General features: G+C 46.4%; 1 protein-coding gene across 2 annotated transcripts; it reads left to right on the top strand.

Moving 5' to 3' along the window:
- Nucleotides 1-7,228: 7,228 nt before the first annotated feature.
- cldn19 (claudin 19) lies at nt 7,229-14,601 on the top strand. Of its 2 annotated transcripts, none has more exons than XM_038773575.1 (5): nt 7,229-7,487; nt 8,920-9,084; nt 11,320-11,404; nt 12,513-12,659; nt 14,238-14,601. In XM_038773575.1, exons 1-5 carry the CDS (start codon nt 7,265-7,267, stop codon nt 14,284-14,286), a joined length of 669 nt encoding a protein of 222 aa, XP_038629503.1. In that variant the 5' UTR covers nt 7,229-7,264; the 3' UTR covers nt 14,287-14,601. The 2 variants fall into 2 exon arrangements, with proteins under 2 accessions (XP_038629503.1, XP_038629504.1); XM_038773576.1 differs by lacking the exon at nt 7,229-7,487 and adding an exon at nt 8,018-8,175.
- Nucleotides 14,602-16,521: the final 1,920 nt, after the last annotated feature.

Here is a 16,521-nt window from a genome sequence, read left to right as displayed (position 1 = left end):
AAAATCTCTTTAATATCCCCAACTATACCTCTTTTTCCTTGACCACCTATGACGTTTTCAATACCCCAGTTTATAAACTTCACAAGCTCAAAATTATGTTGAAAGCCAGACCTTGATTTATGAACAAATCAAAATCATCTGCCATTTCTGCTGCCTGTCTAGCAGTCTTAACCCTTTGCTCTTCCGCATGTTAGGGGTTAGGTCAATTGGACATTCTGAATTCTCCCTCTGTGTACCCGAAGAGGTGCCGGAATGTGTCGACTAGGGGCTTTTCACAGTAACTTCATTGCAGTGTTAAATGTATGCCGACTAGTGACAATAAAGATTATTAATTATTAATGAATTGAGTTCTCACCACAGCAGGAAGTGAACCTTTAAATTCCTCCAGAATAATCATTTCTATCAAAGTTTCATGCATTCGATCTATTTTTAAGACTCTTTTCCACCTATCAAAATTATTTTATTTGATTCCTTCAAATTCCATATGCGTTTGACTTGGCTCTTTCCTTATATTTCTAAACTTCTGTCTATAAGTTTCTGGCAATTGTTCATATGCACTTGTAATGGCTTTTTTCACCTCATCGCAATCCGTACATACTTCTTCTGTCAATAATACAAACACTTCAGTAGCTTTACCTATTAATTTTGACTGACACTACCAACATAGTTTTTGGCCAACTCAATTGTTCAGCAACATTCTCAAAAGAGATTTTAAAGAGATCGTTAAGCTTTGGCATTGCTTGAACATATTACACATGTCCCCACTAGGATTTAGACTGGGAAGGGTCATTGCTCCCTCTTGACCTTCCTCGACTTCTGCTTTGAACTCCAACCCTTTTAAGTTGATATTCTTTCACTCTCACCTTTTCCGTTTCTCCTCTTGCTAATCTTTTCATTTCCGCATCAAGTTTCCTCATTTTAATTTCCTTTTTGAAAAGCTCTTTCTCTTTGCTGCATCTCTAATTGCTTCATTTGTAATTGAATTTTAGCTAATTCCACTGATTCTTGCCATGACCCAGGCTGTGTTTCTGGCATTCCTCCCAAATTTAAGTGCTGAGCGATCGCTTCAATTATTTCTACCTTCCTCACCCCTTCAGGTAAAGTCAACTTCAGCTTATCCGTTTGTAATCCACCCCGAGATATCTCTTCAACACCCAGGAAACACTTAGGGCGCGATTCTCCCAAACCGGGAGAAATCGTAAGGCTGGCGTCAAACCCGGGTGGGTTTGACGCCAGCCCTCCCCTCCCCGACCGGGAACCGATTCTGGTCCCCGGTCGGGGCTAGCAGCCCGACGCCGTAAGCTCCGGCATCACGGGCTTAACAAATTTCGTTAAGCCCGCTTGCCCGAGTTAGCGCCGGCTGACGCGTCATATGACATCAGCCGCGCATGCGCGGATTGGAAGACTCCAAACCGCGCATGCGCGGATGACGTCATCGCGTATTTGCGCGAAACCCGCGCATGCGCGGGCCGGGATGCCCTTCAGCCGCCCCGCGAATGGATACTGTGGGGCGGCGGAAGGACAAATAGTGCGCGGGCATCGGGCCCGCTGCCCGCGATCGGTGCCCACCGATCGCGGGCCCATGGCACCCTTGGCACGGCCGTGGTACTGCCGTGCCAATCGGTGCCATGGTTATAAAATGCGAGTGTTTACGGCCGTTTTTACAGACCAGGTGTGTTTGCCGTTCGTAAAAACAGCCGTAAAGGGCTGGGAACTCGGCCCATCTATCAGCTGTGAATCGCTGCCGGCCGTAAAAAAACAGCGGCAGCGATTCGTGTCGGGAGTTGGGTGTGGGGGGGGGGGGGGGGGAGAATAGCGGGAGGGCGTCGGAACAGCGTGGCCGTAAAATTTTACGAGCCACGCTATTCTCCGCACCGTCGGGAGTGCGGAGAATCTCGCCCTTAGCCTCTGAAAGCCATTTTACAAGTGACTACTCTATTAAACTGACAGAGTATCACACTCGTTGTCTTTAGATTCAACAATCCCAAACAAGAAATTATACTTTTAAAATCCTGCCAAAGAGTCTGCAATTGTTTTGGTTCTGGATCAGACCCCAATTTTGGTTAAGGTCCCAGATTAGAACACAAGTATTTGCATTTGACAAAATTGTGAGGAAATTTAACTGCACCACAGAAGTGATAGCACTGACCAGTAAGTAAACAGCTTTTATATTAGAGCAAACTTTAATTTGAACACAGAATTACACATATTAATGATGAATGAATGGCTTTACAGTTAACAGGCACAACACCTTAACTTGTTTCCTGAAACCTGCCTCTACATTCCAACTAAGGAACCCATATATTTCAAATACAACGTACTTAAGTGTGAAGTTAACAACCAGGTTTTGCTTGTTTATCTTGGAGCAGATTACTGGGAGGAAAGAACCATTTTTAAAGGACCAAGCTGAAAACCTCTGCGCAGCGTGGAGCAGGGTTTTTCAACCTGCGGGGCGCAAACTGTGGGTCACGGATGGGTGTCGGGAGGATTGCAGAGCAATTGCATTCCCAATCACAGGAGATGTGCGCAACCGCCGTGGCCAGCTGTTAAGAACGCCGGCTGCAACAAGCCTTTAAATATGAATGATGGAGTCCTCTAGCCAGACGCAGAGGCAGAGAGCAGGTCACCCACTCAGCATGTATACTGACACCCTGTGCTTTGTACGTCCATACTTTGGACACATAATCACGGAGGAGATTCTTCCATTTTGTAGCTGCCAGCAAGATGGATTGTTTTAAGGAAGAGGGGGCCAGAGATACAAACAGGGGAGAGGTGCTCAGGAGAGTCCACGGCAGGTCAAAACAGTACTAGTGTTAGCTCTTTACAGAGATCCAGAGCCTCTGGTTCACAACCCATTAAGAAGAAACTGAAATCAGGAACAAAACAGTATAAAGATAATTTCTTGAGGTATGGCTTTGTTAATTGTACCAATGCAAATCAGGATGCAAAGCCCTTATGAGTTATATGAAAATGAAATGAAAATCGCTTTATTGTCACGAGTAGGCTTCAATGAAGTTACTGTGAAAAGCCCCTAGTCGCCACATTCCGGCACCGGAAGTACTGGCAAATGAAAGTTTAAAACCCCCAAAACTTCAAAGGCATTTAAAGACTAAGCATGGCAGGTTCGAGGATAAACCTCTTGATTTTTTTGAAAGAATGCAGAGAGAACTTAAATAATTAGCTGAAGTTCTTAGCAGAAATGTAACATTTAATCATTAATTAATTGAGATTTTGAGGACCAAGTGCAGGCTCACCTGTGCAGTAAATGCATGCAAAAATGAAGTGCTGTGAAGGTTGGCCTATGTGGGTCATGAAGGTCGGCCAATGTGGGTCCCGATAGTCAGCTGGTTGGTAAAAGTGGATCCAAGGAAAAAGTTTGAAAAACACTGGCTTAGAGTCCTGGAACCAACTCCCTTTGTCCAGACACTCAAAGCACATGGCATTCTTTTGTCTCTGTTACAAGATGTGCCTTTATTTTTCCAGCCAGGCTCAAACTGTTACAACATTACATTAGCTATCTATCTGCAAAAAGGTGAAATGGCTTCTAATAACTATTTGCAAAGCACTTCCTCTGCAAAAATCACTGATTACCTCTCTTTAAATCACAGCTCTAGCAGGCACACTGTCTGTGCATCCTAACCTAGGTTTAAAAACATTACTACAAATATATAAACTATGAAGTATGACAATTTCTTATATTCATTACAAAAGAGCAATGTTTCATCAACCAAATCATCCTTTCTCACTTTTGACTATCAGATGTAATTATTGGGGACAGTAGCAGCAGCAACCCGGGGGAGAGGGGGGGAAGGAGGAGGGAAAAGGGGGGGGGGGGGCGGACAATGACTATGTTTGTTTATTTAATTTTAATTTATTTTTAAGTTCTTTTGTTGTTCATTGGGGTTGGGGGGGTGGGGGGATGGGATACATATGGTCTGGGGGTGTTACAGTTATTATGGGTTATTTTGTTGCATTTCATTGTTTGTCGTTATGTTTTATATTTTCTGTAAAAAATTCCAATAAAAATTATATTTAAAAAAAAAAAGATGTAATTATTGGGCCCTCAGTCCATTTTCAGACGAGGCATTCAAAAGGCATCTCATGGATAGGATGGGTATAGAGGGATACAGCACTAGGACGTGTTGGGGATTTTGGCCAAGGGTGGTATGATGACCGGTACAGGCTTGGAGGGCTGAAGGGCCTGTTTCTGTGCTGTATTATTCTTTGTTCCTTGTAATCCCTACCACACCTCAGCAACATATTTTACTCTGAAATTAGATATCCTTCAGTGAGATTGGTGACAGTTCCGTGCTGTGGATTTTGATTTGATTTTGTTTATTGTCACATGTACCGAGGTACAGTGAAAAGTATTTTTCTGCGAGCAGCTCAACAGATCATTAAGTACATGGGAAGAAAAGGGAATAAAAGAAAGTACATAATAGGGCAAAACAAGGTACACAATGTAACTACATAAACACCAGCATCGGATGAAGCATACAGGATGTAGTGTTAATGAGGTCAGTCAATAAGAGGGTCATTTAGGAGTCTGGTAACAGCGGGCGGAAGAAGCTGTTTTTGAGTCTGTTCGTGCGTGTTCTCGGACTTTTGTATCTCCTGCCCAAAGCAAGATGTTGGAAGAGTGAGTAAGCTGGGTGGGAGGGGTCTTTGATTATGCTGCCAGCTTTCCCCAGGCAGTGGGAGGTGTAGATGGAGTCAATGGATGGGAGGCAGGTTTATGTGATGGACTGGGCTGTGTTCACGACTCTCTGAAGTTTCTTGCAGTCTTGGGCCGAGCAGTTGCCATACCAGACTGTGATGCAGCCAGATAGGATGCTTTCTGTGGTGCATCTGTAAAAGTTGGTAAGGATTAATGTGGACATACCGAATTTCCTTAGTTTCCTGAGGAAGTATAGGCGCTGTTGTGATTTCTTGGTGGTAGTGTCGACGTGGGTGGACCAGGACAGATTTTTGGAGATGTGTACCCCAAGGAATTTGAAACTGCTAACCATCTCCACCTCGGCCCCGTTGATGCTGACAGGGGTGTGCACAGTATTTTGCTTCTTGAAGTCAATGACCGGCTCTTTAGTTTTGCTGGCATTGAGGGATAGATTGCTGTTGTTACACCACTCCACTAGGTTCTCTATCTCCCTCCTGTATTCTGACTCGTCGTTACGCGAGATCCGGCCCACTCTGGTCGTTTTTGTCCATTAGTCTGGACTGTTTTTTCCCCAGTTCCAGAGGTGAAAGATTAGTGTCAAAGACAAGGGGCGAAATTCTCCCCCCCCCCACGACGGGTGGGAGAATAGCGGGAGGGCCTTCCCGACTTTTTTGACGCCCTCCCGCTATTCTCCCACCCCCCCGCCGAAATCCCGACACGAATCGCTGCCGCCGTTTTTTTACGGCCGGCAGCGATTCACAGCTGTTAGAAGGGCCGAAGTCCCAGCCCTTTACGACCTTTTTACGAATGGCAAACACACCTGGTCCTGCCATTCGTAAAAACGTCGTGACCACCTGGAAAAAAATAACCATGGCACCGATTGGCACGGCAGTACCACGGCCGTGCCAAGGGTGCCATGGGCCCGCGATCGGTGCCCACCGATCGCGGGCAGCGGGCCCGATGCCCGCGCACTATTTGTCCTTCCGCCGCCCCGCAGTATCAATACGCGGGGCGGCTGAGGGGCAACCCGGACCGCGCATGCGCGGGTGGAGTCTTCCCACCTGCGCATGCGCGGCTGACGTCATATGACGCGTCAGCCGGCGCTAAGTCCGACAAGCGGGCTTAACGATTTTCGTTAAGCCCGACTTGTCGGGGCCTCCGACGTCGGGCTGCTAGCCCCGACGGGGGACCAGAATCGGTCCCCCGTCGGGAAGGGGCGCGATGCCGTAAAACCCGCCCGGGTTTTACGGCAGTTTGACGATTTCTCCCGTTTTGGGAGAATTTCGCCCGAGCTGTTTTACCGCCTCAATGCACTTAATTTAAACTTTGTGTTTAATGAGGGCAATATTGCCCGTGCTCACCACCTCTTTCCGATACTCTCATCTCCCCAGAAGGAAAAAAACAGTAAATATGAATACTGGTCCAACCTGGTATTGTATATCTTAGAATGGGGGTGGCACAGTGGTTAGCACAGCTGCCTCACAGCACCAGGGATCCGTGTTCAATTCCAGCTGTGTGGAGTTTGCATGTTTTCCCCATGTCTGCATGGGTTTCATCCGGGTGCTCCGGTTTCCTCTCGCATTCGGAAAATGTGCAGGTTAGATGGATTGACCATGATCAATTGCCCCTTAGTGTGCAGGTTACGGGGATAGGGCAGGGGAGTGGGCCTGGGTAGGGTGCTCTTTCAGAGGGTGGGTGCAACCTCGATGGACCGAATGGCCTCCTTGTACACTGTCGGGATTCTGTGAACTCAAGAAGGGGGAGGAGAGCAGAAACAGTTGAAGGAACAATATGAAACATTTGAACAATATGAAACATTTGGGCACCACAGTAGCACAAGTGGATAGCACTGTGGCTTCATAGTGCCAGGGTCTCAGGTTCGATTCCCCGCTTGGTCACTGTCTGTGCGGAGTCTGCATGTTCTCCCCGTGTGTGCGTGGGTTTCCTCCGGGTGCTCCGGTTTCCTCCCACGGTCCAAAGATGTGCAGGTTAGGTGGATTGGCCATGATAAATTGCCCTGAGTGACCAAAAAGGTTAGGTGGGGCTATTGGGTTACAGGGATAGGGTGTAGACTCGATGGACCGAATGGCCTCCTTCTGCACTGTATGTTCTATGTTCATAACATGACCAGAGATTCAAAGTGCGGACATATGTGTCTCTCTCAGGCAGAGGACGTGCTGTGTGGCAGTGAGAGGTGAGGGTTTTCTTGTTCAGAACCAAGTTCACTTCATTCCACCGGCACCAAGAGGGAGTTACTGAATTGCGGAGGGAGCCAATCGCCTTTGTCCTGCTCCTTCTGCTCTCAACGCGTCAAAAGGCTTTTTCCCCCTGCTGCTTGAGGGATTTATGAGCTGGTCTCTGGGTATTGCAAACTGCCTGCTGTTCATCACAGCACAAAATCCGTTATCAATCTCTGGGGCATTCGCACCATCTCTGCAATTGAAGTTCCCTCCTGTGTGACCACGTTTACGAGAGGCTGCCTGCATGGACTGGATACTTTGCCCTTGACTCGGGGGCAATAATAAAGGGGAGGAGGGGGTGGGGTGGGGAGGGGTGGAGGGGTGGGGGGAGGGGGGGGAGAGAGGGAAACAAATAGGATCATCCGCCATGGCCAATTCGGGGTTTCAGCTGCTTGGCTATTTCTTGGCGCTGGGAGGATGGGTCGGCATCATCTCCACCACAGCTCTACCCCAGTGGAAACAGTCTTCCTATGCCGGGGACGCGATCATCACCGCCGTGGGGCTGTACGAGGGGCTCTGGATGTCTTGCGCCTCCCAGAGCACCGGGCAAGTGCAGTGCAAAGTGTACGACTCCTTGTTGCTGCTGGACGGTGAGTAACAGGAGGGGAAGGGATGAGGGTGGACAGGGCGTGTTGTTGTGCCTCCTGCTCTGTAACTGTGCTGACCCCCTTCGGCTTGTGATCTGCGATTGTTTGCCGGCCACAGTGAAATTGACTAACGGGCAACGAGGTTAAAATGGAAATTGACAAGGTGGGGGCGGGGGGTGGGGGATGTTTTGGAGAGCTGTGAAATTGCCCGTTTGAACGACACAATTGTCTCTGATTTTCCCCCCAAGTAACTTTACATTTGCACCCCCTTTTGATAAATGGAAGAGGGTTGGTTTGTGCTTGCTTACTTGTTGATTCGCTGCTGCAAAAAAACTTATTATTCGCTGAGGGATTACTGGGGTAAACCGATTAGAACCTGCCGGACCCTTTGTTTCATCATTTCAACAGGAGTTGCCAACTCTCCTGGACTTTCCAAGATTTAAAAGTTTAATCTCCCGCTGGAGGGTTATAAATCATAGGACGATTATAAAATGCGGCGTTTTCACTTTCTTTGGAGTCTTTTGCTTATTAATTAAAGAATTGTAGGGGGAGGGTTGGGGAACTGTCCAATCTGGAAATGAGGAGAATGCGAGGATGGATGTGCCTCGACAACTAGTGAGGGGAGGTGGGATCTGTTTAATAAAACTCCAGGAATATGTCCAACCGCAGTTGACAACTCGACACAGCAACGGTAGAGTGGATTCCAAAGTTCGAATGTTAATATCCAAGTTAGGCTCCAATTTAACCTGGAGAGGAGACAGTCTGAAACACACAAGAGCACCCTGCAGATGCTGGCGATCTGAAATTAACACAGTAAATGTTGGAAGATTCTGTTGGTCTGGCAGCGCCTGTGTACAGAGAAACAGAGTTAATGCTTCAGGTCAATGATTTATTTTTTGAAAGGTCACCGACCTGGAACGTGAACTCTTTCTCTGTCTCTGTCACTGCACAGGCGCCAAATTTCTTATTGTCACATGTACCTGTCCGGGCTGTTCACACTCTCCAAACTTCACCCACTGAAATTTGAGCCTGAGATACACTTAAAATGGATTTGCAAATTGAACCTCGGAAAAACACATCATTCCCGGCGACCACATGCAATATGGGACTGAATCTTTTCCTGGATTCAACACAATTTTCAAATCTTCATTTTTAGTCGGTCCATTCTTCTAGGCGTTCAGGAGGGAAAAAATCTTGTCCTTGAAACAAAATTCTTGATCGTAAAATTGGAAATAAAATGCGGGAAAGTTGCATTCTATTTTGCGGTGATGGTTTATGTTCACGAACGGTTACTTTCCACCACCTGTTTTGTGAATTGAATTGGTGGACATTGCATTGTGTGAAAAGAATTTAAATGAACTCCTGATACGTCTGGATAAGGAGTGAATGCCTTATTGTTATTAATTTCCCCCTCTGTGCTTTTTCCCATTTTCAGTCCACATCCAGGCGTCCCGGGCCCTGATGATTGTTTCAGTTGTCCTTGGCTTCATTGGCATCATTGTTAGTGTCGTGGGAATGAAATGCACAAAGGTAGGAGACAATAACCCACTCACCAAAAGCAGGGTTGCAGTCTCGGGAGGAGTGCTTTTTCTCATGGCTGGTGAGTTGAAAGTTTACTTTATGTATCTATATCGAGATATTCAAAGGGACTTTGTGTCAGATAGTGCTGGACCAAAAGCATTAACCAAGTTGTCATTTTCTGTGAGTGTTATGCCCTCGTCGTGTTTCTGACTTTACAAAGACTGCTGGACTCAGGGAATTTCAACTTTCATTGTGAATGGAGTCTGATTATATTATGATTGCACTCATTTGTTTATTTTCAATCAATGGGATTGTGTGCTTGAGGCTCCTCTCCAGTTTATTAAAAGATCTGAGTCGCCTCTCCTTCCCTTCTCTACTTTCTCACTGTTTAAAGTAAAGACTTGTTGCATTGCCCCCTACTCCAACACATTCTTTGCAGGCAGCACAGGATGATGGAACTCTTGACCTGCCTCAATTTTTTATCCCTCCTGAAGTCGAAAGACTTTCAAAACTACAATCATCAAAAATGACTTAATGAACTCAATATTTTCCATTCTCTTTTAAACTTCCCTTTTAAACTAACCCTTCACCTAAGTTAATTTCTGTAAATAACTTGTTTGTAGCCATAGCCATTATTGATGCTCACTTGTGATATTTATAGGACATTCATTGCAGCCGGGTCTCAGTGAGTCACCCTCTTGACTCATTGTTGAGTTACCAAGCTGTTGGCTGGTTTAAGTCCCACCCCTGGACTTGAGCATGAAAATCAAGGCTGACACTCCACTCCAATGCAGTAGTGAAGGAGTGCTTCACTGTTGGAGGTGCTTTCTTTCGAGTGAGAGATTTTACCGAGGCCCCTGCTGCCCTCTCAGGTGAATGGACAAGCTCCCATGCTACTGTTTTTCGAGGAGGGTATTTCCCTGGTGTCTCCATCAATATTTATCCCTCAATCAATACCGTAAAAACAGATTATCTAGTCATCGTATTGTGGTTTGTGGGGGCTTCCTGTACACATGCTGACTGCTATGTTCCCTACATTACAACTGTGTCTACATTTTCTAAATTACTTAGTTGGCTGTAAAGCATTTGAGATGTCTGCTGCTCATAAAAAGTGCTACATCAATGCAAGTGTTTCTTTTGTTCAATAAGATTTGTTGCTACTATTTATGAGCATTGCCCGAGCACAGTGAAGCATTGAGCTAATAATGTGACCATAGCTTAGATACACTATTTACCCATACACTGATTGAGATGTTCCCATGTGGTTTCAATATTGTCCCCACCTCTCCCAAAGGCATTGATTCGCACTGCAATCTAATTCCATTGTGGGGGAGGGGGTTGTAATGCCCCCCCCCACCCCCTCCAACCCCCCAGTACAGCCCCCAATTGACCATACTCCATGAAGGAGCCTTGGCCATCAGTATTGGCAGACTGTTCATTCACTGGGAGCTATGGTTGAGCTTGATCTTACCCGAGGTCCATCCACATGGATTTGCCAGCAAGATCACTATACAGGGGTTGGGAAGTCAGACTTCTCTTGCTCTCTAACCAAAGTACGCGGAGGTCAACCGTGTTACCTCTACCAGGTCAGCTGGGAATAGTGAGCACAGCACAAACTAAGCCTGGGATCTTTCTGATCTGTGCAACCAAGATACATGTGTCTGGTCAGGATGCTCGAAGATTAAAGGAATGAGTTGTACTTATTCAGCTGTCCAATGCTGGAGTACAGATACGTTTTCAACTATTTTATTTGAACCAATTAAACTAAATCAAACAAACTGAGGGACAAATTAAAAGGGACAGCCCCTTAAACAAAAACAAAGTGCAAATGAAACTCAAAACATCATACGGAAATGTGATCAAAAGGGTTGATAAAGCACCCCAGGCCTTGCCCTTGCACGATGATGCCCGTGGATGTCGCATGCTCCCTCTCCAGGGGCACTCGGCAGTGGATGTGGCTGCAGAAGAGGAGCAGACAGTGGAGTTGAACAACCCCCCTGTCGCCTGCTGCCTTTACCTGTTTATGGCAAGGTTGGCCAGGCCCAGGGGCATATTCACAAGGAGGCCCTCCTCCTTCCCCTCCCCTGTCCGCACCGGGTGCCCATAGATCAGGAGCGTGGGGCTGAAGTGGAACAAAACAGTAATAACAGATTTTCCAAAAAAGGGGATGCAGCTTAAAGCTTACATATACCTGACAGGTTTTCATCCTGCGGAGGCTGCAGTGTGCTAATAGCTAATGGGCCATGTGTTTGCCATTGACTTGATGTCTAACATAAAACTGACTCCTGATTCCTGCCTGTTGTCTGTTCCACAGGACTATGCACCCTGGTGGCGGTATCCTGGTATGCAACTAAAGTTTCAAACGAATTCTTTGACCCATTAACACCGGTCAATGCCAGGTACAGAGCAGTGAGACAGGACTGTGGCCAGTGGGTTGCACAAATGGAGCCATCTCTGATAATTCAGCTTTCACGTTTGACGCTGAATGGGCTTCGCCCAAGTACAGAAGCGTCGGTGGGGGGGGGGGGGGGGGGGGGGGGGGGCAGAACTTGGCCTTAATGCAATAGCAGGAGAACTGGGCAAACGTCCCAGCGACAGTACATTTTCCGTTCAAATACAGGTTTGGTGTGCTATTTCAAAATGGGTAACATCACAACTTAGCCCAAATGCTGCCTCCATCAAAACACAAGCACCTTTCAGCAGGGTTAGGGTTGCTAACTTTTGTTGGACCTATTCCTGGAGGTTTTACCCCTTGACCTGGTTCCTCTCTCTATCATGTCCAGTCAAGCAAACTACTTCACAATATATTTGTGAATAGTGAACTTAACTCTTCAAAGTAAGGAAATATATATATATATTTTTTAAGATGTTTTCCTCTGGTAGCTGAAAGGATATATTTATTTGATTCCTGGACACTCCAGGGCACAAGCCCGGAGGGTTGATAACACTAGATTATGCCAAATTGGCTACTCTCGACCCAGCTAGCAGCTTGGGTCGAAACAATCAATCTCCGCACTCCTTCGATGAGGAATCAGGTTGCCACTTCTGTTACTAATTCCTTCTGAAATGCCCCTGTGTGTGGGTATTGGCTGAGAGCTGGCCCACGGTGCATTACTCTGCAGTATGGGAAGACAACATTCACTGTCTGTCCTCATGTGTAAAGAAAGTCTGTTGGTGAGGGACCAGAGGGGACACCATAACCCAGTGTGAATGTGTACTTTGGATTAGGGAAAGGGAAAGGTGGTGGGGGTGTGCGGCGGTAGGGGAGAGGGGAAAGAGGTAATAGTCATTGAAAAAAATACTGTAAGTTAAAAAATTTGTCTTTAGAGATAAATGCTATCGAAGGACCATGCCATCTAATTATTAGTATGGTGATTTTCATTTAAGCATATGTAAATATTTTCTTAAACTAAAGTAGAAGATTACTGAGGTCTAAGTGTCTGCTTTGTTAGAAGGTTAGCATATTCCAGACTGTGAACTTTGACCTCTTCCTGTTTGCTGTTGCAGGTACGAGTTTGGTTCGGCCCTGTTTGTAGGGTGGGCAGCTGCAAGCCTCACCATTCTGGGAGGATCTTTCCTCTGCTGTTCCTGCCCAAATGAAGAGAGGAGGGGCCAGACATACTACAGATCCTCCCAGCCATCCACCGTCAAAGAGTACGTCTGAAATACATCTTGCATAAAACACAAGTTCACAGCCAGAGGTCTGCTTATAATTGGGGCTCTGTCAAAGCCTCCGACAGTGTCCTGGCAGACTGCAGAAATGAAAGATTAATCTGCAGAATATTACCGCCAGTAAATTCAGAGAAACATCACAGGGCCAGTAGCAAAATGTTGTGATTTTTCAAAGTTTTGTTCAATATTTGTCACTTATTAATTATAAAAATGTTGGTGATGACTTACTGTCAAGCAGGGTCTTCCAATTGGCTTTGGAAGGTGATGCGCTCTGGTGATTAATATTTCCGGTGACCTAAAAAGGGTGGAGGGGGTGTGTGGAGAGAGGTGGAGGGTGGTTTGTGTTGTGGGGGCAGCCAGTGGTGGAGTGGGGGGGGGGGGGGGGGGGGGGGGGGTGACCTGGAGGTGGTAAGTCATGTGCTGAATACAGTCAATCAGAGTTGGCAATAATCAAAGTTGTTAAAATTTTTAAATGGCCAATTTCACTACACAAATTAAGTGGCTGAATAACTTTAAAATATTCATCCTCGAATTTTTACACTTTAAAAAAAAATAATTTAGAGTACCCAATTCATTTTTTCCAATTAAGGGGCAATTTAGCGTGGCCAATCCACCTAACCAGCACATCTTTGGGTTGTGGGGGTGAAACCCACGCAAACACAGGGAGAATGTGCAAACTCCACACAGACAGTGACACAGAGCCGGGATTGAACCTGGGACCTTGGCGCCATGAGGCAACAGGGCTAACCCACTGCGCCTCTGTGCTGCCTCAAATTTTTATACTTAAATAAACCCGGTGAAATGAAACTAACAAATGATGCAAGTTGCACACCTGCAGCGACTTGCCAAAGCTCACTCGGCAGCAGCTTTTAAACCCTCAAGCACTATCACCTAGAAAGACGAGGGAAGCAGGCACATGGGAGCACCATGACCTGGATGTTTCACTCACCAGCCAGACTTGGGAATATATTGCAGTCCCCTCGCTGTCGCTGGATCAAAATCCGGAAACGTCCTCCCTAACAGCAGTGTGGGTTTACCTACATCACAGGGACCGCAGCGGTTCAAGAAGGCAGCTCACCACCACCTCTTCAAGATCTAGGGGAGGGCAATAAATGCTGGACTCCCCAGCGACACTTGCAATCCTGGAATGAATAAAAGAAGCATATCAAGTCAACTCCTTTGTGCTCCATATTCCTCTTTTTAACTCTTTGTCTCAAAGTTTTCCTGTTGTTGCTGCCTCATTTTGTTTACTCTCCATCCACGCATGAACTCGTTTTGCTTTGCAATTGAGAAGGTAGAGAGCAATTGAGAAGGTAGAGAGACAGCAATGTTATTATGGTGTCTAAAATAATAAAAGGGATCTATAGTGCAGACGCAGAGCACACATGTCTCACAAATGAAACCAGTCGCTTTTAAAAGTTGCAAGAGCAGATCACCGGTGAAGCAGCACAGATTTACCGCGGACATTAACTGTGAACGTTCGGAATTAATTTACAAGGTTGAAGCTGTCAGGAATTTCTCTTGCGTTACTGACAATGTGTTTCTCCTCTTAAACTCCAGGTCAAACTTTAAGAAAACGATGTCTACCAAGGGGGAACAGTATTTGTAGCACAGCAGCACACGGTGATTCTAAAACGTCACAAATGCCGTTGAGTCTTTCACATGAGCAACCTTTCTTTTTAAAAAAAACATGATTCCAAAGCTCTGTGCCCTTATTGAGAACATGCTTAGACTCTAGGGCAATGCATGTAGCCCAGACCCATTCCCTCCCCACGGTTGCTTATGTCTGTGTCTGGTATTAGAACTCAGTTGTACATACATTCTCTGATTATATAAGATTGTATTTTCCTGTGTATGTTGTTAATTTAGCTGTTGCGATGGACGCTGATAAATGTTTTCATTTAATAAAGGCGAGTTACATGTGTCTCAGAACTTACTCAAGGGCAAAATGAGGGAAAAAAAGAAAGCAGTCACATTTATTCATCACAATGGGCCTGTTTTTGGTGTGGGGGGGGGGGAGGGGGCAGGTAAAATAAAGTGGGTGCCAACTCTACCACCTTCCCACCCACCCCCAAGCTCACCCCTATAATATAGGTAGGTGGGCAGGCGTTGAAATTGGCAGCCTACTTGCCATTTTTAAATAAATCATCGAGGGTCAATTGAGCTTCTTATCAATTAGCCCTAATAATATGCTGCTCACACCATAGCACGGGTGGCATGTGTATTTGGGCAGTAGAGGGCAGGTCTTTTAAAAGATTTTTTAAAGTGGCAGGATGGTGGGGGGACAATATCTGTGGGGGGCTGGCTGGACCCATTGCACATGTGGGGGGGGGGGGGGGGGGAACCCCACCTAAAATAGGACTTCCCTCTTCCTGCCTGCTTGCTCACCAAAACCCATCACCTTTCCTAAACTGCTCAAACCCTCCCCATCCAATAGCTCGGTCTCCCTCAGGATCCATTGCACCTTCCTGGGCCTGCTTGTAGTCCTGGCAGTGCCTACTAATGCACTCTGGGCAGTGATGGGACTGCTGGTCAATCAAACTGACAAGCCATCTTCCCCACCCCCCTCGCCAATCATATGCAGCCCTGTATGTTTCACAGCCAGTGAATCGTTTCTGCACGGCTGTCAAATAGACAAACCAAATTGTACGCTGCAAGACCCCACAAAGCAGAGGGTGAGGTGAATGATGAATAGAGGGACCTGGGTGTCCTTGTACATGAATCACACAAAATCGACATGCCAGTGCAGCAAGTAATTAGGAAGGCAAGCAGAATATTATATTTTATCTCAACGGGGCTGGACTTGCTAAAATGGTATTAGGGGACCATACCTAGAGTGCTGTATGCAGTTTTGGTTAACATGCTTAAGGTGATTAGCACTGCTGCCTCATAGCGCCAGGGACCCGGTTCCATTCCGACCTCGGGTGACTGTGGAGTTTGCACATTCTCCTCGTGTCTGCGTGGATTTCCTCTGGGTGTTCCGGTTTCTTTTCACAGTCCAAAAGATGTCCAGGTTAGGTGGATTGGCTATGTTAAATTGCCCCTTAGTGTCCAAAGGTTGGGTGGGGTTACGGGGATTGGGCCTCTATCGGGTGCTCTTTCGGAGAACCGGTGTAGACCTGATGTGCCGAATGGCCTCCTTCTGCACTGTAGTGATTCTATGAAGGGCATAATCGCATCAGAGGCAGTTCAGATCTAGGGGAGAGAGGGTTCTCTAATGTGGAAAAGGAAAAGAGCAGGTTGTGCCTGTGTTCATTAAAGTTTAGAAGAATGAGAGGTGGCCTAATCAAAGCATATAAGTTTCTGAGGGGGTAGATACTGAACGGATGTTTTCACCACTTTGAGTGTAGAACTAGGGAGCATTGTTTGCAAATAAGGGGTCTCCCAGTTAAAATGGAGATGAGGAAGAATTTCCTCTTGGAGGGCCATTAGCAAGGGGTGGAGGCTGGTTCATTGAATATATTCAAGGGTGAGTTATATTTTTAATGTACAAGGAAGTCAAGGTTAAGGGGGATCGGTAGGAAAGTGGATTTTATTGAATGGTAGAGCTGGCTCGAGGGGCTGAATTTGCTACTCCTGCGCCAATTTCATCTATTAATTGTTAGTTGAGGGAAGACTAAAAACCAGGAGTTCTATCAACTCTTACTCTCACAGTGGCATGGGATCTTGTATGGCCACCTAAAGGGTGGGTTTAGCAGGGCTGGTTTAGCTCAGTGAGCTAAACAGCTGGTATGTGATGCGGAACAAGGCCAGCAGCGTGGGTTCAATTCCCGTACCAGCTGAGAATTCTGAATTCTCCCTCCGTGTACCCAAACAAGTGCCGGAATGTGGCGATGTGGGGCTT

Source organism: Scyliorhinus canicula, chromosome 16 (assembly GCF_902713615.1).
Source record: "Scyliorhinus canicula chromosome 16, sScyCan1.1, whole genome shotgun sequence".
NCBI classification, from domain to species: domain Eukaryota; kingdom Metazoa; phylum Chordata; class Chondrichthyes; order Carcharhiniformes; family Scyliorhinidae; genus Scyliorhinus; species Scyliorhinus canicula.
This window is presented reverse-complemented; position numbering and strand designations above follow the sequence as displayed.